The 27,987-nt window shown below is 55.5% G+C and overlaps 10 protein-coding genes across 10 annotated transcripts; 5 read left to right on the forward strand and 5 right to left on the reverse strand.

Moving 5' to 3' along the window:
• Nucleotides 1–233: 233 nt before the first annotated feature.
• Nucleotides 234–1,289, reverse strand: B0I36DRAFT_270600 (DUF1445 domain-containing protein). Its single transcript, XM_046151281.1, has one exon. It carries the CDS (start codon nt 1,281–1,283, stop codon nt 444–446), a length of 840 nt encoding a protein of 279 aa, XP_046012180.1. The 5' UTR covers nt 1,284–1,289; the 3' UTR covers nt 234–443.
• Nucleotides 1,290–2,234: 945 nt separating this feature from the next.
• B0I36DRAFT_412345 (hydantoinase) lies at nt 2,235–6,441 on the forward strand (the record flags this gene model as incomplete). Its single annotated transcript, XM_046161962.1, has 4 exons — nt 2,235–2,711; nt 2,805–3,382; nt 3,448–4,656; nt 4,742–6,441. The coding sequence occupies 4 exons, from the start codon at nt 2,235–2,237 to the stop codon at nt 6,348–6,350; spliced, it is 3,873 nt and encodes a 1,290-aa protein (XP_046012181.1). The 3' UTR covers nt 6,351–6,441.
• Nucleotides 6,442–6,525: 84 nt separating this feature from the next.
• On the reverse strand, nt 6,526–7,621 carry B0I36DRAFT_364365 (uncharacterized protein; the record flags this gene model as incomplete). The annotated part of the gene is made up of 2 exons (XM_046158948.1): nt 6,526–7,476; nt 7,550–7,621. 2 exons carry the CDS (start codon nt 7,619–7,621, stop codon nt 6,526–6,528), a joined length of 1,023 nt encoding a protein of 340 aa, XP_046012182.1.
• Nucleotides 7,622–8,168: 547 nt separating this feature from the next.
• B0I36DRAFT_375175 (uncharacterized protein) lies at nt 8,169–9,141 on the forward strand (the record flags this gene model as incomplete). Its single annotated transcript, XM_046160339.1, has 2 exons — nt 8,169–8,874; nt 8,975–9,141. 2 exons carry the CDS (start codon nt 8,169–8,171, stop codon nt 9,139–9,141), a joined length of 873 nt encoding a protein of 290 aa, XP_046012183.1.
• A 175-nt stretch (nt 9,142–9,316) lies between these two features.
• On the forward strand, nt 9,317–11,544 carry B0I36DRAFT_291700 (uncharacterized protein). Its single transcript, XM_046151753.1, has 3 exons — nt 9,317–9,504; nt 9,558–9,694; nt 9,765–11,544. The coding sequence occupies exons 1-3, from the start codon at nt 9,463–9,465 to the stop codon at nt 11,335–11,337; spliced, it is 1,752 nt and encodes a 583-aa protein (XP_046012184.1). The 5' UTR covers nt 9,317–9,462; the 3' UTR covers nt 11,338–11,544.
• Nucleotides 11,545–14,209: 2,665 nt separating this feature from the next.
• B0I36DRAFT_350693 (uncharacterized protein) lies at nt 14,210–15,595 on the forward strand (the record flags this gene model as incomplete). Its single annotated transcript, XM_046156935.1, has 1 exon — nt 14,210–15,595. One exon carries the CDS (start codon nt 14,210–14,212, stop codon nt 15,593–15,595), a length of 1,386 nt encoding a protein of 461 aa, XP_046012185.1.
• A 918-nt stretch (nt 15,596–16,513) lies between these two features.
• Nucleotides 16,514–18,027, reverse strand: B0I36DRAFT_412355 (uncharacterized protein; the record flags this gene model as incomplete). Its single annotated transcript, XM_046161963.1, has 1 exon — nt 16,514–18,027. A coding segment is annotated over exon 1 (1,077 nt), but the record flags the coding sequence as incomplete, so codon positions are not given.
• Nucleotides 18,028–18,982: 955 nt separating this feature from the next.
• On the reverse strand, nt 18,983–20,287 carry B0I36DRAFT_326472 (uncharacterized protein). The gene has a single exon (XM_046154349.1). The coding sequence runs from the start codon at nt 19,904–19,906 to the stop codon at nt 19,319–19,321; it is 588 nt and encodes a 195-aa protein (XP_046012187.1). The 5' UTR covers nt 19,907–20,287; the 3' UTR covers nt 18,983–19,318.
• A 2,396-nt stretch (nt 20,288–22,683) lies between these two features.
• B0I36DRAFT_364370 (uncharacterized protein) lies at nt 22,684–24,024 on the reverse strand (the record flags this gene model as incomplete). The annotated part of the gene is made up of 6 exons (XM_046158949.1): nt 22,684–22,772; nt 22,839–22,968; nt 23,033–23,476; nt 23,542–23,610; nt 23,672–23,880; nt 23,946–24,024. The coding sequence occupies 6 exons, from the start codon at nt 24,022–24,024 to the stop codon at nt 22,684–22,686; spliced, it is 1,020 nt and encodes a 339-aa protein (XP_046012188.1).
• A 1,161-nt stretch (nt 24,025–25,185) lies between these two features.
• On the forward strand, nt 25,186–27,583 carry B0I36DRAFT_412362 (uncharacterized protein; the record flags this gene model as incomplete). The annotated part of the gene is made up of 4 exons (XM_046161964.1): nt 25,186–25,634; nt 25,706–26,265; nt 26,423–26,975; nt 27,131–27,583. Coding segments are annotated over 4 exons (1,995 nt in total), but the record flags the coding sequence as incomplete, so codon positions are not given.
• Nucleotides 27,584–27,987: the final 404 nt, after the last annotated feature.

The raw sequence follows: 27,987 nt of genomic DNA on the forward strand, positions 1-27,987 counted from the left end.
GAAATCGTCGTGGAATATGACTTATGGGGCGGTGGCAGAATTTGAGCATATAGATTTGGTAGTAATTTATGGAGTGATTCTTATTTGAAAATTGCCCTTGAACAGAGTCGTTTTGAGCGTATCCTAACATGGGCTTTGAGTAAAAGGTGAATTTGTCCTTGGGGATGCCGGAGTGACTGTCCTAGGGGCGCATGCTTGTCCTCGTTTCTTTGTTATTACAACCTCAATGGGGAAGTATGTATTATTTAGTTGCTACACTTCGGCTGCCAACGTATTGCGTTTTGTATGGCACAGGCAACATGAGACGTCTTACAAGTTCCCACTCTACCATTACTCGCTTCCTTGCAGGAATAGACGAGGATTATACAATATCGAGCGTTCTTTTTTCTCCAGTGGTATTGATTCCAATCTGCCGTGACTCATGTCCTTCATTAAATTTCCTTCTATGGTAGGACATTGTCCTCGAGGCAGTCCAAGACGAGCATGTGGCCTGGGGCGTGCGACATGATGGTGCCGGAAAGGTTCGCACGCATGACGGCCTCCTGCGGTGTGACTCCGCAACCCCAAAAGACGGGCACATTGTCCTCGTCGCGGAAAACGTCACGCAGGGGCCGGCCATCGACGGTCAAAGGGGCGTCGCCCCATTGCGGGGAGCTGATGTCGGCGATGCCGAGGCGGGCAACCGCGTCCCAGCCCCAGGCGATGCACTCGCCGTGCGTCGGGAGGTAGCGGCGGGTGATGGTGCGGATCTTGTCGATGTCGGCAGCGCGGTAGGGCCGCATCGAGACGACGTAGGTGCCGCCGCTGAAAGCGCCGGCCGGGTTGAGGGGGATGTTGGTCCGGTACATGGGCACGTTGCGGCCCATCTGCATGTGGCGCGGCGGCAGGCCCGCGCGGACCAGCGCCGACTCGAAGCTGTAGCTGCAGCCGATGAGGAAGGCGACGTGGTCGTCGGTCCACTGCGCGCTGATGTCGGGCGTCTCGTGCAGCACCAGCCGGCCGTCCTGGTATACGTTGTAGCTGGGGCAGTCGGTCCGCAGGTCCAGCGACCCGGCCACGGCATCGTCGGCCACGCCGCTGAGCAGCGACCGGAGGCTCGCAAAGTCGCCGGTTGTCCGCGACTCGGCAATGAGCGGGCACGGCACTGGGTTGCGTGCGCAGAGGGCACGGAAGTCGTCCGCGTACTTTGATGGCAGCACAATCACGTTTGCCTGCAAGTACGACGGCGCTGCGCCCGATGTCGAACCGAAGAAGCCGTTGGCCCGGCAGGCCTCACGCGTCATGGCCCCCGTCTTCAGCGCCGCCACCTTCAGCGTCGTCGTCTTGCGTGACGGCTCGGTGGCTGTTGTGGTTACCGTTGTTGTCGACATGGTTGTGAACGAGGAGTGGGCGACTGGGAACGGCCAAGGACAGGATAATTGATCCGGTCTACACGGACGCTCGGTTTGATGTTCCAGGAACGATGCGAGTGAGGTTCACGAATTGAAGTCAACGCAACGTTGTGCCGACATGATACACCCCCCTGTGATTGTGGTACAACGAGCAGTCCTCTCCTGCATCTCGCCGGCATCGCCGATATCAGCCATTGTAAGTGCGTTCCGACAAAAGGCCAATGATGTGCCCCCAGCGGTCGGCCGGCCCCATTCAGGGTTTGATGAGAGTGGTCGGAAAACGGGGCCGGGGTGATGGTGGACGGCCTAGCGTAGTCCGTCCTTATCCATCTGCCCCTAGCTATCTATCTCAGCATTTCCAGACTGGGCGTCACTCACAGTGGGCCCGCGGAGTCAAAGCCCCGCGGTGGACGGAGTCTCGGACATCCGTCCCCGTATCCTGTTGCCGCGCCCATACCCGCCCACCACCACTGATATCATCGGCCACTTCAGGGTCCGGTAGGGCTGAGTGCCCGCAGGCGGCATGGTGCTGTTTCTGTCGCTCGACGGGATTGCGTGCAAAGAGGAACGGCAAGCGAGGCGCGTGATCAAATGATTCAGGTGAACTTATTTGTCACGAGCAGAGCATTGCAAATTGTAGGTGGTATATAAGTAGAGCGAGCGGAACGCGACAAAGATTTATCAGGGGAAACATGATGAATAATTGAACATCTGACCGCTTTGGGTAATCTTCCAGAAACCTTTCCCCTCATTATTCATCTGGCCAACCCCCTTGTCCTCATCACCCTTCGCCTTGAAGCTTTTCAGCCTGCGGTCCATCTGCATCCTTGGCCTCGGCTCATCATGGGGGACGCCGCGGCGCCTCAGAGCAACGTCGCTCTAGCTGAAGATGCAACGACTCTGCAAGGTGCGACCAGCCAAGCCATCCAGATCTCGATAGACCGGGGTGGCACCTTTACAGACATCCATGCGTCAGTGCCTGGACGCGACGACATCGTCCTCAAGGTGCTCTCGGTGGACCCGGCTAATTACAGCGATGCACCGACAGAGGGCATCCGGCGAGTGTTGGAGCTGGTGACGGGGCAGCCGCACCCACGGGGAGTACCTCTGGACACGGCGTCGATCGAACGCATTCGCATGGGCACAACGGTCGGCACCAACGCCCTGCTGGAGCGCAAGGGGGCGCGGTCCGCCCTTCTCATCACCAAGGGCTTCAAGGACCTGCTGCGCATCGGCACCCAGTCGCGCCCCCGCATCTTTGACTTGACGGTGGCCAGGCCCGATCTGCTGTACCAGGCCGTGGTCGAGGTGGACGAGCGCGTGACGCTCGACGACTACACTGAGAATCCCAACCCGCGTGAGGCAAGTATGTCCAATGACGACAGCCAGCTTCGTGTGGGCCTCACGGGCGAGGTCGTCAGGGTTCTGCGTGAGCCGGACATGGCCGTGGTGCGTGACTTGCTCGAGGGGCTCTGGCAACAGGGCTTCCGGTCGCTCTCCGTCGTGCTGATGCACTCATACGTCTACCCTGAGCACGAGCGGCGTGTGGGAGCACTGGCAGCGCAGATGGGCTTCTCCGTCGTCGAGTCCGCAGCGCTGCAGCCCATGATCAAAGCAGTGCCGCGCGGCATGTCGGCGACAGCTGACGCCTACCTGACGCCTATAATAAAGCAGTACATTGACTCCATCTCGAGCAATTTCCGCGGTGGACTGGCGGCCCCGGGCTTGCGCTGCGAGTTCATGCAATCGGACGGTGGCTTGGTCGACTTCCGCGGCTTCAGCGGCCTCAAGAGTATCCTGTCCGGCCCTGCTGGCGGTGTTGTCGGCTATGCGCAAACCTCATGGGACAATGAGCAGCGCAAGCCGGTCATCGGCTTCGACATGGGCGGCACCTCGACCGATGTGTCGCGCTTCGCCGGCACGTATGAGCATGTCTTCGAGACAGTCACGGCTGGCATCTCGATACAGTCGCCACAACTTGACATCATCACGTAAGTCGGCTGCCTGAGCATTAGCCCCCTTTTTCTGGGTTAGTCACTCACTCATTGTTCGCCAGGGTCGCTGCTGGAGGTGGTTCGATGCTGTTTTGGCGTAACGGACTCTTTGCCGTCGGTCCCGAGTCGGCCGGAGCGCACCCAGGTCCCGCCTGCTACCGCAAAGGCGGTCCTCTGACCATTACCGACGCCAATGTCTTCCTGGGCCGCGTTGTGCCCGAATACTTCCCCAAGATCTTTGGTCCCAACGAAGACGAGCCCCTCGACACCCAGGTCGTCGCCGACAAGTTCGCGCAGTTGACGGCCGAAATCAACGCCGACAACCAGGCGGCCGGCCGCAACGAACTCACCGCTGAGCAAGTCGCGCTTGGATTCCTCCGAGTAGCATCCGAGGTCATGGCACGACCCATCCGCGCGCTCACCGAGGCGCGAGGCTTCGATGCGTCCGACCACATTCTGTCGTGCTTTGGCGGCGCCGGTGGCCAGCACGCCTGCGACGTGGCTCAGGCACTGTCCATCTCCCAGGTCGTCATCCACAAGTACTCATCTATCCTGTCGGCCTACGGCCTTGCCCTAGCCGATCTGGTACACGAGACGCAGCGGCCGGCCGCAATCACCTTCACAGCGAACAACTACGACGAGATCACCAAGGTCCTTTCCGAGTTGTCGGCTGCTGCGTCAGACCATCTGGTGGGTCAGAAGGTGGACAGGGAGCTCATCCGGCTGGAGTTGTACCTTAACATGCGGTACGAGGGCTCCAACTCGTCCTTTATGGTTATGCAAGAGTCAGGTGAAGAAATTGGCAGCTTCCAGAGGTCTTTCGAGGAACGGCATCTGCGTGAATTTGGCTTCGTCTTCCCCGGCAAGAAGATCCTGATCGACGACTTCCGCGTACGTGCCATCGGCTCCACTGCTAGTAGCGCTGGGAGCTCGCCGTACCAGCAGCGGAAGCACGTCGCCAACAAGGTTGTTACTCTTCCAACCCCCGAGATGATCACCAAGGTGTGCTTCGAGGCCCAACTGAAGCGTGTCGACACTCCTATCTACCTGATGGCCAAGCTGGAGCCAGGCTCGACGATACCTGGTCCCGCGCTTGTCCTTGACAACACACAGACCCTCTTGGTAGTGCCTGGCACGGTGGCGACCATCTTGGAGAGTAGCGTAATGATTGATCTGGAGGATGAGCAGCAGAGCGCTCAAGTCGAGCAGGCAGGAGTCCAGACTTCTGAGGATGAGGTGAACCCCATCAAGTTGTCTATTTTCAGCCACAGGTATGTGTCTTGTTCCCGCCAAGTCGGCGATTACACCATTCGCGTCCGCGTTGGAAACTAATCGAGACCCCGTGCTGGGACGTAGATTCATGTCCATTGCCGAGCAGATGGGCCGCACCCTGCAGAAGACGGCAGTCTCAACAAACATCAAGGAGCGTCTCGACTTCTCGTGTGCCCTGTTCTCGCCCGATGGCGGCCTCGTTGCCAACGCACCTCACGTTCCTGTGCATTTAGGCAGCATGCAGTTCTGCGTGCGGCACATGCACGAGATGTGGAAGGGCAGACTGTTCGACGGCGATGTGCTCGTCTCCAACCACCCAGAGAGCGGCGGCACACATCTGCCGGACATTACCGTCGTCACGCCCGTGTTTGATGATAGTGGCAAAGATATTGTCTTTTATGTGGCGTCGCGTGGCCACCACGCCGACATTGGAGGCAGCCTGCCTGGATCGATGCCGCCTGACTCTAAATGGCTGTATGAAGAAGGTGCCGCCATCCTTGGCGAGAAGCTCGTGAGCAACGGCTGCTTCAACGAGGACAGGATAATCGAGCTGCTGGTACATGAGCCGGCCAAGCATCCGGGCATATCGGGCACGCGAGGGCTGGCAGACAACCTGTCGGATCTCAAGGCGCAGGTGGCGGCCAACCAGCAAGGAATCAACCTGATCCGGGCGCTGATTCAGGAGCATGGCATGGAGCAAGTACACCGCTACATGTTTGCGATCCAAGATAACGCAGAGCAAGCAGTGAGAGCGCTGCTTCGGAGGATGAAGGCAAAGCATGAGGCCGGGGGTTCAACAGCGGACGCCCCGCCGCCCTTACGAGCTGTTGACTACATGGACGATGGCACACCCATCGCCCTAGCGGTCAGCATTGACAGTGAGAAGGGATCGGCTGTGTTTGACTTTACCGGCACGGGTCCGCAGGTATACGGCAACACCAACGCGCCCATGGCCATCACGCACTCTGCCATCATCTACTGCCTGCGGGCGTTGGTTGCGTCCGACATCCCCCTCAACCAGGGCTGTCTGAAACCAATCGAGGTGCGAGTGCCGCCACGCTCGATTCTTGCGCCGGCGGCGGGGGCGTCTGTTGTCGGCGGCAACGTACTCACGTCACAACGCATCACCGACGTGGTCCTGACAGCCTTTGGCGCCTGCGCCGACAGCTCAGGCTGCATGAACAACCTCACATTCGGCATCGGGGGCAAGAAGCAAGGGGCCGACGGCCAAGAGACGCTCGAGAAGGGCTTTGGCTGCTACGAGACCATTGGCGGCGGCGCGGGTGCCGGTCCAAGCTGGGACGGAACAAGTGGCGTGCACACACACATGACCAACACGCGCATCACGGACCCCGAGGTGCTCGAGAAGCGGTACCCAGTCCTGCTGCACGAGTTCAGCATCCGTCCCGAATCAGGTGGCACCGGCGCACGGCCTGGTGGCAACGGCATTGTGCGCGACATTGAGTTCACTGTTCCGGGCGTACAGGTCTCCATTCTCTCTGAACGCCGCGCACGCGCACCCAAGGGAGCTGCTGGGGGTGGTGATGGTGCTCCAGGGAGGAATCTGTGGGTTCGCAAGGCGGATGGTCTGGTCGTCAACATGGGCGGCAAGGCCACTGCGACTTTTGCGTGCGGCGACCGGATCGTCATCCAGACTCCTGGTGGTGGTGCCTGGGGTGCAAAAGCAATCTAGGTCATGAGGCTCCATCGCCCACATTACATATATTCCAATACCCCGTACTCGAGGACTTCACTAGGCGCATAAATGTTGAGATTAAAGAGATCCCCTCTATTAGCCACAAGAAAGTAGGGTCAACTGCGAGATAGTTGGCCATATCTATGGTTGCTTTCCTGTAATATCAAGCCAGTTACTGCCCGTCCGGAGTCCATCCTGACTGGGACAGTTTCAGAGCGGCTTTAGTAGCATCATCCAGGCTTTCCTTTGGCAGGTCAAGAACATCGTTGTGCAGCTTGTGTTCGTAGACTGCTTCGCTTCCTGGGTAGTGCAAGCGAGCGTAGTACACCTTGGCCATGCCACGTAGGTTGCCTTTGGAGAACTGCTCCCTGCCGACAGCAACGCGCTCAGAGGTGGACTCGTGCGTGATATCCCAGTCGACGTCAGTGGTGTTGGTGGCACGCTCGACGCTGTCAAGTATCTCGCGCTGGTTGACCAGGAAACTCGACACGTACAAAGGCTTGTTCCGAAAATGCTCCAGTGTCGTGGAGGCGACGTCTTGTTCGTCCTCAGGAACCTTCTTCAGGCTCAGAAGAGCAGCTACGGCCCGCCCCAGCTGTGGCCACGTGCTCATGTTAATCCGGCGCTGGCCATCGTCAAACATTTGCACCTTGCGTCCCCTCAGGTCGAAGCCCAGCCAGTCTGGGGGGCTTGCCACGCTGAACTCGTACCAGAGTCCCGTAACAAGCAACGTCCATGAGATTGATCCGACCGCGTCGATATCCTCCAGCAACTTCCGAATGAAGGTGCCCACGCCGATCTCGTCCCCGACGGACTGATGGTCTAACACAACATCAGTTGTATACGCGTTTGGGATGAGGTGCGGTACTCCAGCCTTGACTGCAGCTCGTACGATTTTGCCGTGCGTCTCGCCCATATCCGGCGTGAAGGCGAGCGAAATGATCAGGAAGTCGTGGCCCCTCAAAGCCGATATGAGCGACGTTTCGTCACCATAGTCGACCGGCGCCACCTTTACTTCGGCGGGAAAAGTGGCATTGCCGCCCTTGCGAGTCAATGCAGTGACCGAGTGCTTTCCTGTTTTGAGGAGATGCTCTGTGATGTGTCGCCCCAATTGGCCACTCGCCTGCTCAACGTCAGCGGCCATAGAAGAAAAAGATATGTTGCGGCATACTGCGTTTTCAAAGAACGTAACATACCCCGACGACGGCTACGCTCTCGACGTGATTGACGAAGCCATGATGCTGATCTTTTGCGTATTTGGGTGCCATTGTGTGTGTTATCTGCTGATCTGTAGTATGGGATGAGCTCAGATTAAGCCATGCAGTTTATCAAATTGCAAGGACTTGGGCTCTATTTGTGTGAAGGACAGGACCGTATAGACGCAGGCTTGTGGGGTCGCAGGCCAAAGTGACCACGCCGGAGCGGAGTTCCGATCTCCGGATTGGTTTCTAAGACTGACAATAGACCCATTCGTATGGCTTATGCCATTTTGCCTAATCACTGGATGAAGCGCAGAAATCGCGGAGTCCGAGAGCGTCAGATTATTCGAGAGATTAATCAGCTCATTATCAAGCGGAGTTTGCTTGTTAACAAGAACAGCCGCTCATTACCAAACAGCCACAATGTCTAAGAGGGCCTCTGATGGGACTGCATTGTACAAAAGGGCGCAGCTTCGTTGATCGAAAACCCCAACCTCAGTCCTAGCATCGATCCCACATTGCTCACCAAATCCGAACTCCTTCTTTCTTCCTTGCTCTACCACCTGCTTCGTTCACACTCGACAAGGACCAGCAGAAATCTAAAAGTCAAGTCGACATGAGTGACCTCGTCCTTCCAAAATGGACATCGTTCACCAAAGGCTGGCATAACGGCCCCTACGAGACAATCTCTATGCATCGCCCAGAACTATCCATGGCCGGTAAGAATATCCTGGTCACGGGAGGGGGGACAGGCATTGGCAAAGCAACTGCAATCGCATTTGCTCAAGCGGGAGCAAAGAGCGTTGCCATTCTCGGACGGCGGCTGGACAGGTTACAAACCAGCAAGCTAGCCATCGAGCAGGCAGCCATTGGAGATACCCATGTCTTACACGAGATCGCCGACGTCGCTGTCCCGGAACAGGTGGAGAAGGCGTTTGCGAACATCGTCAAAAAGGTCGGCAAGATTGATGTCCTGGTCAACAATGCAGGGGCCATCTGCCCTCCCGGACCCGTGGCTGCCGCTCCCATCGGTGATCTGAGCAAGGTCCTCGAGACGAACGTGCTGACGACATTCAACGCCGTGAGGGCATTCTTGTCTCACGCCGGGCCGAAGCCTGTTATTATCAACATCACGGCTGTTCTGGTCCACATTCAGCCGATGCCCCTCATGGGGTTGTACGCGGCGGCGAAGGCGGCACAGACAAAGATCGTCGATTACATTGGGGCCGAGAACCCTCATGTACACATTGTACATCTGCATCCGGGCATGGTCACCACTGAAATCGGAGGGCCTAATTCAGATGTCAAAGGCCAGGACGAAGGTATGACGCCACACTTCGTTAGCGGCTGAGCCGCATCGCCTTCCCCCTTGTCATCCTCCACTTTTGGTTGAGGCCGTGAGACGCTAACATTGAGATAAAGCGGAGCTGCCTGCCCAGTCCGCCGTCTGGCTCGCGTCCGAGGAAGCCGCTTTTCTGAAAGGAAAGGTTGTTTGGGCCAACTGGGACTTTGAAGAATTGAAGACTAGGGCGCACGAGATCAAAGAGTCTCAGCTGCTGACCATTGGTTTGGAAGGCGTACCCATGTAAGACTCTTAGTGTAGATCAAGCGACAGTTTGGCGGGAGGGGAAAGCGGGGCAGAAGACTGGGCGATTTTGTCATCCGGACTCCGAACTCCGGGAGCCCGCCTGAGCAACGACGCCCTGTCACTGGCCCCTATTTGTAATCAGTTATCGCTTGGTAACAAGCAGCAAAAGAGCAGCAAAGCTGGCTTGGCTACGTTTCAGTCCCATGCCAACGCGAAGCAGAAATCAATTACCATTGATTGTACGCGATTGCACGTAGCATACGCCCAACGTCCCGTCCGTTTGAGGAGGCCGCTTCTTCTTTCTTTCTGGCGACAAATAGCGATGAACCGCCCTACACACCATGAGAGGCTTGGGCGAAGAAAGGTTGGGTTTCTGATCCACCCCACGCGTTTGGCAAGCAACTCACAAAGACGTAGGCGTGTGATCTTTGCTGTAAAAAAAAGGTCCGGTGTGACGCGAAAATCCCGAAATGCTCGACCTGCCTCCTGCGTCAAACTGACTGTACCTGGACCCTGGATGTTGTCGCCCCAAAGGTGGCTCACCGGGCAGAACTGTAAGCTGCGAACTGTGAAATCGATGGCTCGGCCATGAATCTTGTCGTGATTACTGACGGGCGGACATAGCTCTCATCAAATCCGCTTCAGTGAGATTGAGAGCCGGCTTGCCGCCATAGAGGCTCGATTTCACTCTGCAGAGACTGGAGAGCGGTCGCGATGGCCGGAATGGGCTGGATCAGGCCCAGTATCCGAGCAACTATCGTCTCTCGACCCTCCCGGCAAAACATGGATAGGCGGTGCATCGTTCCCATTATCCCAGCCGCTGGGGGGTACGAGCAGCGCATTCGATCTCCCCCCTTCGAATCAGGTTTTCGCCCTAGTGGCCAAATACTTCCGCGGTCCGAACCAGGCCATTCCCCTCTTTGACCAGCCAAGCTTCATGCAGATGTTGCAGGACTGGTACCAGCAACCATCAACGCGAGATTCGGCTTCATGGGCATCCATCAATGTGGTTCTAGCCTTGTCCGCCCACCATGACAGACTCCCTGGAAATGAGAAACTTGCTCAAGAATGTTTGAACAAGGCTCAGTCGGTGCTGAACATTCTAGTCTCCAGGGAGGAGGATCTCAAGGGGATCCAGGTCCTATTGGGCCTGGTCACACTTTTCCTCGGCAGTCCACATCCACAGCCGACCTGCGTTTTGATTGCAACCGCAGTGAAGCTCGCCCATAGGCTTCGACTTCATGCCAGAGATAGTCGCAGGCCGGCAAACGGCGAGGTATCCCTACAAATGGACCGCTTATTCTGGATTACATATGTTCTCGATAGAGACATTTGTCTACGAGCTGTCGAGCCCTATGCCCAACAGGAGGACGACTTCGACGTTCAGCAACCCGGATTAACGGCTCCTGATGATGGGGCCGGGATGTTGAAAATCAATGACATCAGGTTCAATTACTTTCACCTTCGCGTCCAGCTGGCGCAGATCCAGGGTCTTACTTATCGCATGATATTTTCCGTGAAGGCCGAGAAGCTACCCGCTGACCAAAGACAGGCTGCCGCTGAGTATATCGATGGTCTACTGCACTCTTGGCAGGCTTCCATCCCAGCCCAACTTCTCCCCGAACATATCCTTGCAGCACAAAAGGAGCCTTCAGACGCTCACATGCACCTCATCTGCTTACACCTCGACGCATACCATGTCCTTTTCACGGCTCATCGGATCCATGCTCGTGATTCCGACTGGATTCACCGCTTGACCACCTTTAGTGATCGATTCGCCACCTCTACCGAGCGTAACGTTACCACAATCGCGCACACTCCAGATTCAACAAACTCTTCTTTCATGTTATTCCCGCCAAATTGGACATATTTCGTGGAGGTCGCGAGGCTTTGTATAAGGCTGATTAGAATGATCGAGTGGAACAACAACTCGAGATTTTGGACCGCCATATGCATTCACCAGACAGCCCTCATCATCCTTATCGCAAACAATTTGACAGTTGAGGAGTCTAATGTGCACGACCAAATCAACGCTGATGCTCAGCTCATCAGCGATGCAATGCAGTACTCCCAAGACGCCATGACACTCCAAAGCGACAATGAGTCTGTAGCCATGTTGGCTGAGCTTCACGGTGCTTGCTTGAAGTTGCACAAGCGTGCCTTGAAAGCCATCCAACGGCTTCAGACGAGGGTCTAGGTCGACGGAAGGGATACTCTCACTATGGTATTGTAGGCCCAAGTAGCGCATTCGCGTCATAGATAGCTTCACTTCGAGATCACCACCTGGTGGAGAGGGTGTTCAGTAGTTGTTGGAAGGCAGAAGGAGCTGCAGCTCCGTAAAAACTAGAATGATCCATGCTATAACGTTCTGAGAGTTTGTGTGTAGGTAGTCTTACATGTCGTCGAACAACTTGAGCTCTAATGCTTGCCAGGCAGACAGGCTTGTGTCGTTCATAGGGAGCGCGTTGCATTCTTCGACGCCTATCTCGACTGTTGTGTAACTGTGGGCGAGACGGCGATGCAAGCTCATCCGTGTTGCCGCGGAGCTGTTCTAAGCCGATGCGCTTAAGCGTTTCTATGCTCGTAGATACCAGTTTCTACACTTCGCCAAGGTTCTGGTTGTCGAGGCAGATTGATCGGCAGCTTTGCAGCCGTGCAGAGATCTCCGGCGCATCGCGGGTCAGAACGATAGAGCGAACAGACGAGTCTCCATTTTGAAGCAGGTTAACGAAATATTCTAGCGTGTTCTGCTGGCTGCCTTCGACACGCATCGAGGTTCACGATGAAGTTGGTGTTGGATCTTGGTTGCCGATGTGCCCATAGGATTCCATTCCTATGCCTTCATTCGATAATTGATCTACTTCCCTTTTGGGTTGATTTGTCTAGGGCATCCACTACGCAGAGCACGAGAAGCCTGTGACTTTCAAGAATTCAGGCAGAGTACATAAGCCCTCTTTTCGCACACGTGCTGCTTTAGATTGTGGACGGACCAGAAAGCTCTATTGGCAAACTCGATATGCTTCCCACAACCCGAGAAGCAATCAACCGAGTGGAGCCCCGAGCCAGCACTGGTAGTCAATGACTGTGGTAATGGCCGCAGTGCTCAAGGCCGGCGGTGGCAACTTTCCCTGGACCCCTCCTACCCCCGATTACCAAAGCAGGGCATGCCGAAAGATATGGACGCAATATTCGTTATAACTCTGGCCGAGATTGCCGCCTTGTTCGAGCACCTGATGCCGGTCGCCGTGCTGGACCAGAACTTGATCCGTTCCTTGCCAGCAGTCTCGGAATTCCTCTGCACGACGATCCAGCCACATAAAATGGCCTTCAAGATCCACTGGCAAGGCTAAGAGCGTGGTTCTGGAACACCCAAACATCCGGACCGCCTCTGACGCCCACGGCGAGTCGTTGCATATTGAAGCGACCTCGCGTGTGCTGCAATTTGCAGCAACTACACGTTCGACATGACCATCCGGGATTGATGGGCAATGCTGGGCCTAGATGGCTGCATTTGTAACCCTGCCAACGAGGAGACAATGAGAGACTTTGCGGGTGCCGTCAGGCGGATAAAAGCCAAGTGGATGTGCTTGACGCCGACAGTGGCCATCCTCATCAAACCCAGTCGACGTCCCCACCATCAAGGCACCGGCGCGGGCGAGAGAATCCGTGACAAGGGACAAAGTCAACCAATGGGCCGATAGGGTCATGCTAGGCATCTACTGGGGTCCGGCCGAAGCGTCTATCTACACCTCTTGCCGTGCGGCGGCCCAGACTGAGAAACCACCACCCCAACATCGGAAAGTGCCTGGCAGCCCAGTTGTGCGTGACACAGCGTGATGATATCAATGTCCTGGTGCCCATTAGGTGTGTCGGTGAGGCTTGCATTGAAGACCGGCCACTGGCACACGATTACTGTACTCTTGCCCGCATGAAGCACAAGTGTCTCGCTTTCTTTCTTGAGCAAGTGTGACGACGTATTATACAGCGCTCTTAGGCATGCATAATCTTACTGCCCGAGCTGGATAACAATGTGCCATGCCATATGTTCCTCACCATCCTGGACTTGCTTGGGCTAAAAGCACCGCTACACCTGGTCACACGCTGAGCCGAGTGCAGATCTCGCAAGACGTTATGTGTTTATGTCCGGACAATGATCTGACATGCAGGTTGGAATTATGTTCCATCAATGACTGAGAAGACGGCGAGTTTCATTTCCAAGTGTATGGCAACTCGCTTTGAGAATCAAAACAGAGCGTATAGGTCTTCTATTAGTGATGCGGTACATACATGATGACCCTCGCTTACAAATTAACAGTATTGGAAGCTTCAGTGATGTGTTTCAATTTAAGGTAGTGGAGGCCTTGATCTCCGGCGTCAGCATTTGCAAACCGCAGTTGGCACGACGCCCCCTGCAAATTGGGGTTTTTACTAACAATTAATGCTGCAGTTGAAAGAAACCGCACCTATACGTGGGGCTTTCTAGCTTGCTGTCCAATGTTGCTCTTGAAATTCTTTATCGATTATCAATTACAGCCAGTGAACGGGGTACTCCACAAGTCGAGAGATTAGCGGCTTGGCGCACCCCGTGCATCTTCAAGTTCCAAATGATGGGTATCTAGAATTGCCTGCCAACGCTGCCCTGCTCCGTAGTTTCGTAAAGCCAGACCAGGAGCCGTGCTCCTCGTTGGTCCGACGGTGCCATGTCCGGCGACGCCGGGAGTCGCGACAACATCTGCCTGGTATTGGTCATCAAATGGATGACCAATTGCTCCCTTCGCAAGATATAGATATCCAGGCTATCCCCTCTGTTTTCTGGAACTCCTCTTTGTGTAGCTTAATCAATCAGTCATCTGCTATTGTTGATAACATCAATCGAGACTTCGCGCCCAATCACACACTCATACGCCTCCTCTCCATCCGGGAATTCTGTGAGGTTCGAGGCTGTGTACACGTCTGCTTCACTAGTGATTTCGTGACCGAAATCAGCCTCCTTGACACCTCGATCAACGGCAACGGTCTGATAACGCGTACTAGGGCATACCTAGAATCATCAAAGAAGTAGCACAGCTATGAGCACACTCATGATCTATGGAGCCGCCGGCTACACCGGTGGCATGGTGGCGGAGCATGCTGCGTCGGCAGGGCTGAACCTCGTCCTTGCGGGGCGGGAGAAAGACCGGGTGAAGCTCGAAGCGCTGGCCGACCGCATGGGTGCAGTTGTGAAGCTGTTTCCTCTCGACGAGCCCGGTGCCATCGTGGCCAACCTTGCGGGCATCTCCGTTCTCCTGAATGCAGCCGGGCCCTTCGCGAACACGGCCGAGCCGCTCATGTCCGCTGCGATCCGTGCCGGCGTCCACTATCTCGACTTTTCCGCCGAACTTGACACGTACCACGGAGCCCTGGCGCTCGACGCCCAGGCACGAGCGGCTGGTGTCATGCTTTTGCCCGGCAGCGGCGGAAGTGTCGCAATGCTCGGAAGTCTTGCCGGGCATGCCGTGGCCCGTGTCAAGAACGCACGCAAGATTGCCATTGCGCTTGATTTTGCAGGCACAATGTCGAGAGGTTCAGCAATCAGCGCGAGCCAGAATATCGCCCCAGAGACATTTCGCCTCGTTGGTGGTGAACTTGTGACGCGCGACGCAAATGAGCTTCGCAATTTCGATTTCGGGACTGGTCCACAATCGTCCTTCCCCGTCACGCTGCCTGATCTCTTGACGATCCACCAGGCGACTGGTGTTCCCGACATTGAAACATTCGTCCACGTCGCCACCGGCACGTTTCCAACCTCGGACATCCAGGATCTCCCCGACGGTCCCAGCTTCGAAGAACGCGAAGCCAGCCGGTATCATGCATCCGTCGAAGTCACCGGTGGGGACGGCACGGTGGCGCGATCCGTACTCGATACGGTCAATGGCTACACGTTCACGTCCATGGTCGCGGCGGAAGCTGCCCGGCGTGTGCTGGCAGGCGAGATGCGGCCCGGCTTCCAGACGCCTGCGGGGCTGTTCGGCAATGGCTTTGCGGAAACCATCGCCGGCACGTGTATCGTCGATCGGGAAAAGAAACCCATGCTTATTGATCACATCGAGATCCCGGTGACCGATGTTGAAGCAACACTGGATTTCTATAAGACCGCGCTCAAGCCGCTTGGCATTTCTTGCGTTATCTCGGTCCCTCCCGAGCGCTCCGCCAAAAGTCATCCGCGGCACGGCCTTGGACAGGACGGCTATCCCAGTCTGTGGCTACGAGGCGGCAGAACCTCCAAAGATCCGCTACATATCGCCTTTGGCGCCTCCGAAAGATCGACCGTAGATGCATTCTACGCCGCGGCGATGGCCGCGGGTGGTAGGGACAATGGGCCGCCTGGGGTTCGGACTAGATATCACCCGACCTATTACGCGGCTTACGTGATGGATCCAGACGACAATAACGTCGAAGTCGTTTGCCAACACTAACAGTTTTGAGTGGATTGTACCCTCGGGCATAACGAGTGTGACGGCGGAAGCTATCGACTGCGTGCGGCGTCAGGTTGTTAGAAACAGTGAACTAGCGGTAGGCGAAGAGCCATCGCGGAAACACCGGCGTCACCCCCAACACTGCGTAAAAAGCCTTGATAGCAATGCAATAATCGTGCTCATACCCGAATAGGTATCCGTTGATATTTCCACTGCTCCGCTTCCGCGCGACAACCTTCCCATCTGCCGTGGAGACATGAGAGATCGAGTCATCAATCTCAGTAAAGCCCTTCCGCGACAACACCCCCATGTGTTTGCGAATCCGCCCATCAACCCAATCTAGAGACCAATACGTTCCGCCAGATTGTCATTCGGCTCTCTGTCTCGCCACAGCACACGGATATGCTTGATGACCAGCGCCTAGAGACCGTATAGGGTAAACTCCTGTCATGGGTAAGTTAGAAGCCTTCGTGGCAATTTCCAATAAGTGTTCCGTCTCCTCCACATGATACTCGGGGCAATCGTTTGCCAGTACCTCATGACTGCTTCATAATTCCGGAATACCGTCGCCTCCCACCAACCTTCTGTGAAAGTGTAAGACCAATCATAGCCTAAGCCAGCATACATATCCATTGCGCCAGACCAATCGCAGCCAAGCTCCTGATCAAGGTCCAGAGTCGTTGGGAAATCCTGATCGCCAGACCATGGACTAAATTCTACATTGCCGGGGGTGCCAGACTGTGCGGGGGTTGAGCTAACTTCTGCGGCCGAGATAGAGGTGTTTCTATTGACTTGAAAGCTAATCCTGACCTTTCCAAAATAAGGCAGGACCGCCACGAACTTGTCCGGGCCTTCGTAACAGCCTTTCTGCAACCGGATCAGCATGTTCAGCACATGAGACCCCTGCACTGCGACATTGCCATCCATCAATGTGGCAGTTCGTTCTAGACTTTCGGCAAGTGTTTCTACGAGTGTGATATCGTCGTCCTTACTCTGTTCGGCAGACCGATGAGGATGCGAGAGTAGGTCGAACATGAGAATCATCCCAGCACAGAAAACTTGGAAGTCGAGGACCTCACATATGATGCGCTCTGCATGAGTCACTCCTCGTAGCCGCAAGTAGCTCGTGATGGCTTCCCGAGATGCATTCTGAATGGAGTGGCAGCCGTGTTCATATCTCCAGTCCGTCGGGGCCTTCAACGTGAATGGGATATGCAGCATGGTCACACAGAGGAGGTATGAGATCTTCGCAATTTGGCCGTGGTATATATCGACGAGTGGCTGGTCTGGGCAAGGTGGCTGGCTCCAGAAGTCGTCAAGCATGAGCGTCTTGTACTGTTCTAGCTCTTGGTCGATCTTGACAGTTGTTGAATAGTCCGGAGTAGAAACCTGGTTCCGCTCAATGATTTCACCTATTAGCAGGCAGAGCCTGTGCCTCAACGGCCCATGTATCTCGTCGAATGAACATTTGCTACTGGACATGGATGGGTGCTGGTTCGATATGGCGCTTGGGAGGCCTAGGCTCAGAGACAGGAACCTCTCATCCTGCCATATTTGAGCCCACAGGGACTCTTCACGCTGGCTCCTCCCACGATCGTCTGCTCGGTGGAGACCGAGCAGCAGCGCTGTATTGGCAGCCCGACGGAGGCAAAGCCAGGCCTTCCGAGGTTTACCCATGTTTATATATAGTTTTGATTGAAGAACCAATGCTTCGGCGGTGTCAATAGACTCTCTCGAACGCCAGTCGAAATGCAGAGTAGATCGTCTGCTAGGCGCATGAATGACGCAAGTAGTTACTTGGGCGCCGAGAGCAGGGTCATTGATGGTCTGGTTCCGGGTAGTTGTTGGATGCAGAGGGAGAGGAAAAGAGCCGTCTTCGCCATGACCGATGGGTCTCCGGAGTTGACCATGTTGGGCAGGATGCTTGCTGCTACGGAAGCTCCCGCACATTGCAGAGTGTTGGTATGCTGGATCTTGCCATAGCAGGAGGGCCATAGCTTCCAGTATTTCTCGGTGCTGTCGAGCACAGAACGCAAATCAGCATCTTTCAGCATCATTGTACTAAAGGCAGAGGAGAGCGCTTGGAGTCTTGACGAGGAGCTCAGGCTGCGAGCCACGGAGCTGGCTGAGCCGCCATGTTCCTCTCTCTCAAGCTTCATTGTAGCCCTGAAGAGTGCCACCAGCGGGGCGTCAATGAAATCTAGTGCATCGTCGCCATCATCTGTCGGTTCCATGGCGGAGTTATCATGGTGATCCGGGATGCCACCGCTACTAGGATCCGTGTTTTCGGTTCGCGGAAATTGAAAGCATCGTAGTGCTTCAGCTAGGCTCGCGCTGATGTTTCGGCCCCCCTGGCTGTTGGCCGAATGTAGATCAAGGCCACGGCTGATTTGCAGCACAGCTCTCTCGAGAGCTTGGACGCGTTGCTGCATGGCTTCATTCCCTCTGCCTTTTTCGACCTGCGCCGACAGCCTGTGTTGGCCTGGCCGTTGGGCCAAACACGCACACCGCCGAAGCGTGCAGCCTTCGCATCTTCGGCTCCCTTCTGGGTATACACACCGCGTTTTTCGTCTCCGACATTCCGCACAACTCCGGGTTCCGAAACGCATAGCTCGCTGTCGACCTCGTGGATCTGGAGATTCTTTCGTGTTTCCAGGCATCGTGTTCCAGAACAGAATGGGGAAAGCGGAATCTGGGCGGTCCGGAGGCCTGCAGCCCTTCGGTAGGTAGAACGGACGGAACGGACGTGGAAATAGGGACCGCCCAGACCTACTCGCACCAAACCGCACAAATTAGTAATAATACCAGCCCCGCTTTTACCCTTCCTAGTCCCACGCTTTGTGCCCTGCCCAGCTATAATTGGTCAGATAATCGGATTTTCATGTCCAGGCTCCGGTGGTAACATCGGAAGCGAGCGCTCCAATACGGAGAGCTATCTCGGGATTGCCTCTAATACCTGAATGGCGTGGAGTAGAGCTCCTTTTACGCGACTCCATGGAGGTGTTAAAAAGGGTAAAATGGTGCACCGTTGTCTAGATATCAGACACTTCAGCATACTTGTCCATGACGACTCCGCAAGTACCTCCTAGGTCATCCGTTCAACATTTCGATATGAGCCGCACGGAGAAAAATCCTCGGGGGCCTGGAAAGCTAGGGTAAGGCTACGGACAAAATGCCCCCACGGAAGTAAAGGCGCCGATCCAGGATGCCATAGATAGCATTGCGGCGTCTTTCGATCCTCAGTCGACCATTCGGGTTCGTGATAGCCTGCCCGAGTTCCATCTGCCGAACGCTGCCGGCAAAGAACTGAGTAGCACCAAACTTCTCGCTAAAGGCCCTCTCCTCCTCGTCTTCTATCGTGGAGAGTGGTGCCCGTTTTGCAATCTCGCCTTGCTAAGCCTTCAGAAACATCTTGACAGCTTCATCGCGAGAGGTGTCACTGTCGCGGCCATCTCTCCTGAGCTCTCCTGAGCTCCCCAATCAGTCTCTTACGACGGTCGAGAAAAACGCTCTGACGTTTGAAGTCCTCTCTAACGGTGGAAATACGTTTGCAAGGAAACTCGGCCTCGTGTGGAAGCAACCAGACAGTCTTCGCCCGGTGTTCGACCGATTGGGCTTCGACCTCAAGGCACGCAATGGCGATGACACGTTCGAGGTCCCTATCCCTACCACTCTGCTTATCGACCAGAAGGGGACCGCAAGAAATGTGTATACTAGTCCGGATTACACGGAGCGAGTGGACCCAGACGTAGTACTAGGATGGGTGAGCTGGGAGATGACTCTCTCTAGATTATTACGGGAGACGAATCGAGGCGCCTGTAGAATGGCGGATACCCGGGGACCTAATAGATTCGAGGGTTCGAACAGCTTCGCCGGTGTCTTGATTGCTAGTGTAGGGAAGACCGGGCCGAACCGCTTGGTTCTGCCTCGTGCCAAGTCAATCCCATCATTGCCCGCCGACACGACGAGCACAATGTCCTTCTCGTAGAATTGGTCCAGAACTTCTTCAATGACGTTGACGCCTCTGTTAACGTCCAGACCAGCGTCGAAGGGGACTCCCAATGACATGTTGACGACGGCCTTGCCTGTCGTGGCCTTCTCCGTCATGTCAGTCAGTATAAACATACAGCCTCCCAGCAATTCATCCACAGTCGTTATCTGCGGGCCCTGCGCATATAGCAAGGTGCCGTCGTATATCTTGACATTGACCAGATCGGCATCGTTGGCCACGGGAGTGTCCGTTCGGACCGCGACCGAGGCAACGCAGATGCCGTGGCCTCCATTAGGGTCAATGTCCTGTCCTGAACTCATTGAATGCGGATCTCAGTGCTGTTGGCGTATCTTAAAGTCAAAGTGGCCCAGGCGCATGCTCGTGTCCACCTCGTAGATTGTGAGTCCTCGTGCGGCAGCCTCATTCATGGCGTGGACTATCGGGCTCTTCTGCACGATCTGCAGCTGGCTCACACTGAGCGGCGCGCTCAGCGCTTGGAAGTCCATTGCGGCATAGAGAAGCTTGATGAGGTCTGACTTCGGCCGCACGTCGAGGATCTGGACCAGGGCGTTGAAGTCCTTCTCGGGTGCACCTCGCTTTGCCAGGACCACCATAGGGGTGGCCTCGGCGGTCGCTGCTTGAGCTCTTGGTATTGGAGGCCGGCTGGATTGTCGTGGCCGAAGGAGGGTCTGCACCACTGCTGATCACCGCAGCCAGCGCCGTCAGCAGCAATAAGATGGTGCCGACTAGACTCGCGCTCCATGGTCAGTACTTTCCTTGTCTCGGGAGTGTCTCGTAAGAAAGATACTTATATGCGCTCTTTGCAGCGCTAAGGGCGCCAAACATTGTGAGCTACAATGGAGGGTCAGTCAGCAGCTACAGCTTTTATTTGGCAAGGGGCCAGGGGGGGGGGGGGGGGGGTGATGGCGTTAGTATGACTTACCGCGGCGGGTGCTACAGCAATCTCTCGTACATATGCAGGCAGACGGCAGCAGTGACATGGCAGAGGATGGGTGTCGGCGCCGCCAAGCGGGACGTGGGGAGCGGGAGGTCCAAGCGCCAAACAACCTGCTGTTGGCTCTGAGGGGGAGGCATAAAACAAGGATTTGGCAGGACGACCCCTCCACCCTAGCTCCCTTCAGCTCTTCCTTGACTCCTGCTCACAACTACCGCGACCGCTATGGAGCAGGGAAGGATCGAAGTTCCACGACTTCTTGACCTGCCATGGGACCTTCGACACGCAATCTGGTCGCTCATCGTCCCCAGAGCGGTGCACCTGTTCCCCCGTGGCGACGGGCTGGCTGTGTCTGGCTGTGACCCTTCCGAGGCCCGGGAACCCCATGAATACCTCCCATCAGTTCGCCCAGGCAGCCGTTGGGGACTTTCTTTTTATGACCGGCTGAGGAGCCAATGGTGCCAGCACTGGGCTTGCGAGGAGACACGAGGGAAGGGTCTAGGCCGCGATGTGGAGGCGCTGATGATGAGTTGCAAGGCCATGTATGTCCGCCGGATCGACAATGCCCTTTGGTGCACAATGACAGGGAGGATCAAGGCTGATAATTAAGAGAAATACAGCTTTCGTGATGTTACCGAAGTCCTTGCCGAGGCTCAGGTTCACGTTATTGGCCTGGATATACTCGACGAGCTACTTCTACCGCCTGAACAGCCGGAGAATGAGTGCCGAAAAGAGTGTCAGCAGACGTGCATTCGGCGTCTATTTAAGAGGCCAAGGAAATTATACATTATTCTGAAGGTACCCAGTACATTCTGCAGAGCCCTAGGGGAGACAGCAGCCGTTACTCCTCTCCCTGCGATATTAAGCACGGAGGACACGGAGAAGTACCAGCATCAGCGACTCTTGGACTCGTGGAGGCGCATCGGACAAACACTATCGCAAATTCCCAGCTTAGCATACGTGGACGTCTGGTTAAACCACTCCTCACCTGAAAAGTGGGCAACGTTTAACGAGAGGGCCATTATCGGGCCCCTCGCGGAGTTCGCCTGCAACCATCAAGGTGAGGTCAATACAACCGTCCACCTACCATATATTCATCCGCTATATGAGCGAGCAGACCTACACGTCATCGAGCTTGTTAGCGCAGACGGTCTCCGCATTGAACGCTTCGCCCGGCAGCATAGCTTTGTGCTACCCTACGACGAACCAGATCCCTCCGAATTAGATCTCATTGAGCTCAGACCACCCATTGAAGAGAACAATGACTTTCCATACCTAGCAAAGTTTGCCGAGTTCTGGAGGTTTTCGACCGTTGAAAAATTGGTTGATGCGGAGCGCCTACTTATGCGACAGGGCGTGGATGTCCGGGCCGGACACGCGCTGTTTGAGCACTTGATACACATCATTGAAGGACCTGAAAACCGCCCAGAGAGAAGGCCCAGGCCGCCACGGATATTTCCTGGGAGCGCGATATGGCATGAATTCTACCGCAAGTACAATACTTACGAGGAGTATGTAACCGACATGTACGGGATTCCTATAACAGGGCCTAGCGCTTGAAGACAGGATGCCAACGAAGGCGAAGTTTGGAAGGAATGGTGGCAGGTTTCCAGCCAACCCACGGAAGGCCTAGGCAAAGATGACTACAGCGGTTAGAATGCGTTCCTGCTTAATACGGAAGCTACCGTTATACCTTTTTTTACATCTTGTACAGCCGTGAATGCCTTATTGCGCTAAATAACACCCAACATTCTAAACTACTTTCCACGAGCTAGACATATTGGGAGAACCTGCATACCAGCAATCCGCGAATGCAGGTAGCAGTGTAGCTGTATTGGAGTACAGATGCATTCCGGAACATACTACAAACCCGGAAATGCATTCGCCTCTCCCTACGAACCGTGGAGCACGACACACAATTAAAGAAGCCTGTACAAACTCCACCCCCTCTTTATGTGCGTTTTCACTTATTGGGGTAACATCCCCCATTCTTGCGACCTCGCAGGAATGCGAAAATTCTGGCAGAGTCAGGCAAATTCCGCCTCGGTGGCCCCAGCCTAGCGGTCTAGGGATGCATCTAGCCATGTCTGAGAAGAATATCGTATCGGAAGTACAAGATACTAGAGAAGATATCCAGATCTGTTAAATCCTCGGGTGGGCGAATCCGTCCTGGTCAACATAATACCCCAGTCTCCAGGCTTTGAGGAGCATCACCAGAATTGCGGCGGTATCTAGGGAAACGTCAATGATCTACATATCGTTCGGAGTCGGAGTAAACCCTGGGCAAGGCGACGTACCAGAGTTTGTCCTGCCACCGGGCAGTGTTGAAAGCCTTGTGCAGCTGATCCAATTGAAACATTTCGGGTCTTCGCCTTCCATGATATCGTCCGCATCAGTAAAGAACCCGCCGATGTTCGCATGTGTGAGCTACTTATGCGTGTTAGCACTCCGTCGATTGGAACCCTGTCACGTTGGGAGAACAGAATCGTACCTCGTGAAACATCGTGACGCCAAATGTCTTTATCCCATCGACTGGTCGCTGAATATCCGTCATCCCATTGATGAAAGTTTCTGAGCGAATGCGCGCAATCCGTTCCTCGTTGATCAAGGGCCACCCTTCCAGAGCTGCTTGTCTGATGAACACCGAACAGATATCTATGTTGGCCGGGTGCCCTGTGCCCACCTTGAACTCGTTGAGGGGCGGAGCGCCGGGGGCCGCCTTAAAAGCTTCCAGATCTATAGTATACGATCCCATAGTCAAAGCCTTGGTATATCTCTGATTCGTGCCCACTTCAAGAACTGCATCATGATTGTGGCATTTGAAGAGAGCTTCAACCTGTTTCGCCCTCACCGTGATTGGGCGATTGTGCTTGTTCATTCGGAGGGCGGGCTTTGTTGGGTGCGGTATCAAACGAGTATTGCTGCAGTACAGGCCCTGGAAGCATAGTTGTTAGCCGGAGCTGCTTCATCAACGTGCTAGCACAGGGAACAGAAGCCTACCACATCATTGCTACTGCGCTCAGCGCCATTGAACCATGCCTCATCATTGGTGCTCAGAGCGGACGGTGTCTTGCTTATGCTAGCAATTCCCTGGATGCTGGCTGGAATATTTTGCGTTCAGTGGTTGTACCGCGGACAAGTGGGTTTGGGGCTTCTTGCCTTTCACTCTGTCCATAATCTGATCTCGATCTTGGATCCCATAGAGGTATCGAATCAGGTTCTGAACGTAGACATCGCTTTCGTGCTGGTTGAGAACTTCCAGAGCATTCTCTGCCAGCTCCACGGCCTCTTTCATCCCGCTGATGATGCCATCCCGCACGCCAGGGCCAAGAGCAAGCTCTGTATGAGTCCTGAATCAGCGAACAGGCCGTCCATAATCAGCTGGGGGACATTGGCAGATGCACCACACTCTGGATCGATTGCGTACTCAGCCGCAAGGGCTGCGGTAAGAATACTTGGGAGGGAGAAGAAAAATAATCTCATGGTGAGGTCGAGGAATGTGACTGTGCTGATGGAACTGAGGAGACTTGAAAATTGGGGCGGATTCTGATGTGATGGCTTACTCAAAATCGGCGGGAAGGATGCGCTATTTATCTTTGAGTTGTTGATCACTGATTCTTGCAACACTGTCGAGAGGAGTACCCCCTTTCACGTCCTTTTTTGAGTCACATACGTTGCATTCCTGTTGGCCCCCAAGGCGAGGAATGCACTGAGTTTGGCCAAGCCTTCAGAAAACCTTGACCCGCGCGTGATGTCGGTTCACCCTACTTCAGGCTCGCGGACGACTCAGTAACCAACGCGAAGCAGGCTGTGCACCCTTTCGCGGGAACATGTTAGTTGTGTGCAAGGATTTAGGCGCCGGCCAAGGTGGGCTGTTGGCCTGTTCAGCCCCCACATGATAACATCTTTGCGCGGCTACGGGCGAAACACTTGCTCGAGATGCCGTTCCGTGTCTTGGCGTTGGTCACCGACATCAGAACAGCCTCGTCCTCTGTCATTTGATCTCCAACAACATACGTTCAAGAGGAACTTTCACACCAACAGCGAGCCCATATTTAGACCAACGCGTGAGACATTTTCTTCTGCATAGCCGCCCTTTGGCATGGTAAGCCCAGGGGCGTCAACCAACACAGATATTTTGGGTTCAGACATGGTACTGGGCACTTTTCTTCCAAGGCATGGCTGCGCTGCTTGGAAAGTGCACGGCGCTGATGTGTTGTGACGATGATGATCAGCCTTTCGCTCCCGTGTTATCCGCTCGGGAGCCTTCCTGGGCTCTCTATAAGGACTCCAGGTTCCCGCAACTCCAAACCCGACTTCTCCTCCGTCTCCGGTATCAAGGCTGTCCCCATTTGCGAACTCTGCTCGACAAGATCTTTGCAAGCACATTACTTGCGTTTTGTCATACCAAATTTCCTCACTCTCACCACTTACACATTCCAACTTTCCCCGTTCTCCCCGACTCCATCTCGCCCTTTATGCGTGCCCACGGCATCATCGTCTTTGCTGCGCTAACACGTTATGGCTCAAGCGAGGTGTTCAACCTTGGTGACATCTCGCAGTACAATCCGCAGTTGGTAGGTCGTTTGTGATTCATATTCCAGCTTGATATCGTTCTAAAGTAATCCCTGACAGGCAAACCCCCCGTCCCTGACAGGCAACACTGTCTGGCTTTCCGGCGATGACTCGGATGGGTTCGATGTCGTTCTGTCCGACGACTCGCGGGCCAAAGTCCGTGGGGTCCTGGAAGCCTGTGGGAGCCTGGACAACCAGTGCTTCCAAGACGTCCAACAAGTTCTCGCGCAGTCGGATCTGCAGATCGACCCGCAGCTGAACAAGAGAGACTTTTTCGCGCTTCTGTCGAAGACGTTCAGGCTGGCATCGTCTCGGGTAGCCGCGACCGCGGCCATCCTGATGGCCTTCTGGCAGGCCAAGTACGCTGACGAGCAATTTGCTCAAGCCTTTGTACCGCGTCCCGTTGCTGAAGCCGCGGGCGCCTTTGCTATCCCAGGGGCAGAAGTCGTCGTGGAGTTGCAGGGCTCGCCACTGGTTACTGTGACGGCGCCCACACCGGCCGCGACAACTTTGATTGGGTAAGTCATACAGCACCCTCTGGAAAAACCTCAGCCTAGTACTTCAGCTAAGGACGAACATGCTGCTACAGCCCCAGCCAGCCATCTGTCACGGCAGTGGCAAGCCCTGGAAATGGCCTGGAGCTCGGAGACCTCGTCGCCTGTATGGACATCGGTCTCGCCGCTCGCATCGACGAGGTGATGCACCGGGCGAAGGAGTGCAAGGATGGGCAGGACTTTGACGCCACCGAGAGTCCATCGAGACTTGGCGGGAGCTACGGATCTGCGATCTGCGGGGGCGAAGCAGTCGTCGCCATGGCACAACCCGGCGGAGCTTTCAACGACCTTCTTCTGATCAACCCTACCAGCATTACCTTCTCATTCGCCGCTGCGGCCGGGCCCGTGGCGCGGGCGAGCCGTGTGTTGTCAGAGTTTGTGCTCGCATATGCGCCGACGTTAGACATTACTCCTGAAGCGGCGGAGATGATGGCAAACTACGTATTCGCACTGGCCGTACGAACGCTGATCGACAATGTCTCGCTCGCTGCTGAGAACCCCATCAAGTCGGACTTGGTGGATGAAACTCCCCGTGACTGTCCAGACATTAACACAGACCCCGTCAGTGCATTTCCTCTCACACAGGCTCAACCGGGTAGACACGCTTACACAAGTGAACAGTTGACTTGCGGGTTTCCCGAGGACCAGGACTGCGACATGGTTCTGCCCACGGCGCCGCGCGAGTACGCAACCTGCAAGGCGGTAAGACCAGAGCACCCAGGCCCTTGTGCCCCTGCAAGGTAGAAAGCAAGCACACACTGACGCTAGCATCACTTCCGCCGTGATAAAGGGAAAGTATGAAAGGTGCCCCTGTCTCGGCAGCGCGTATCCGTTCGAGCACGTTCTCTCCCCAGAGGAGGTCGCAGACATGGTCTACCTCGCCGACCTCTTGGCCCAGTCTGAGCCGGCCCCCGCCGAGCCGGCATGCGACAACGAGAACATGACTGAGTTGCCCGCCTCGGTGTTCTTGTCTGCCAGTAACAACGTGTACCACCACTTCTGCGAAAACTGGAGCCCCAGCTCAGGAGAGATGCGCATGGACGTTAACGCGGCCGGAGACAACATTCTTCCCGAGCCTCACACAAGAATCCAACGGGGTGACCGTTACCCCTATGCCCGAGCGCCGCCGCCGGACCCATCAATCTGGTCGGATTACACATTCTCGCTAAGCTACAAGCCCTCAAAAGGAGGTGGCTCATGCTCCGCGGACTGCACAGCGGCCTTCGAGAAGGTCGGCACAGCGTGCCGACAGCAAGGAGGTATGTCTCGTCCCTGGTCGTCCCGAGTGTTTCGACTCCCTCCACTGTGCTGGTCGCAGTCTTGAGCCCGAGACGCAGCACGTGACAGAAGTATGCGAGAGCACCATCGCTAACTAACACTTTCCCGCTCGCCCGCGAAACAGGAAATGACCCCAAGCTGGCAGCCCGAGGCTCCCTCGATGCAGGCTGTGGAGTCTTCAGCTTCGAGGTAGCCGAGCCAGTGTCCACGCCCCTTGCGCTCGGCGAGCGCGAGTGCTTCCCCCGCGAGGCGGACCCGGCCCATGGCGTCGTCGTCGAGGGCTACGTGTTTGGCAACGCGTGGGTTGCGTGCTATGACGCTGTCGTGGGTGCCAGCCGGACCATGAGCGCCGGCGACCCGCCCCGCACGACCCTCCTCAACTCCGAGGGCACCGGATACTTCTATAGCATCTCCTGGGAGGAGGATTGTGTGCTCGATAACGGCCAGACCAGTCAGCCCGTGGATGACCCCCTCGGTGTGGGGACCGACACTGCCACCTGGACGTGTACCCAGCTGTTGATGGACGACTGGAAGCTGTGTGACAATGGCGCAGCGGGGGGGAAGATCCGCGCGGGCTGTCTCGTGTACGAGTTCAAGCCGATGAGTGCCTCTTAAGAAGCGACAGAGGGGACAGGGGGTTGTAGATTTAGGTCAAGGATTGTTTTAGAGGCGCAGATAGATAGATATTGGCTTTGTCCTTATTCAGTCCTCCAAAGGCTACCGAGTAGATTGATGAAACTTCCAACTAGATTAATGTCTACTTTATACCTGACTACCTTACGCCGTCGCCGGAGTAGCTTGCGACATCTAGTTACTCAAACAATCCAAGTGTAATGTCTCGCAAGGGATACAAAACGACAAACCCTCTCAAGAATACGACAGCACGGAATTAGTGTTATATAAGGCGTTACCTACCTTATTAGAATATAAACCCCCAGCGCCGGACAGGAGATACACGGCATAGCATAGGGCCCAGCTAAGGGTTAAGGTTAGATTCAGATACGATCAGGGGGTCTAGCCGCGTCCCGGCCCCCTGTAA

Source organism: Microdochium trichocladiopsis (genome assembly GCF_020744255.1).
Source record: "Microdochium trichocladiopsis strain MPI-CAGE-CH-0230 chromosome Unknown B0I36scaffold_6, whole genome shotgun sequence".
NCBI classification, from domain to species: domain Eukaryota; kingdom Fungi; phylum Ascomycota; class Sordariomycetes; order Xylariales; family Microdochiaceae; genus Microdochium; species Microdochium trichocladiopsis.

Coding starts and splice junctions, on each gene's coding strand:
- B0I36DRAFT_270600 (XM_046151281.1), bottom strand. CDS start 1,283: ATGACGCGTGAGGCCTGCCGGGCCAACGGCTTCTTCGGTTCGACATCG.
- B0I36DRAFT_291700 (XM_046151753.1), top strand. CDS start 9,463: ATGAACCGCCCTACACACCATGAGAGGCTTGGGCGAAGAAAG. Junction 9,505..9,557: donor AGAGGCTTGGGCGAAGAAAG/GTTGGGTTTCTG, acceptor ACAAAGACGTAG/GCGTGTGATCTTTGCTGTAA. Junction 9,695..9,764: donor GTGGCTCACCGGGCAGAACT/GTAAGCTGCGAA, acceptor GGGCGGACATAG/CTCTCATCAAATCCGCTTCA.
- B0I36DRAFT_326472 (XM_046154349.1), bottom strand. CDS start 19,906: ATGAGTTCAGGACAGGACATTGACCCTAATGGAGGCCACGGCATCTGC.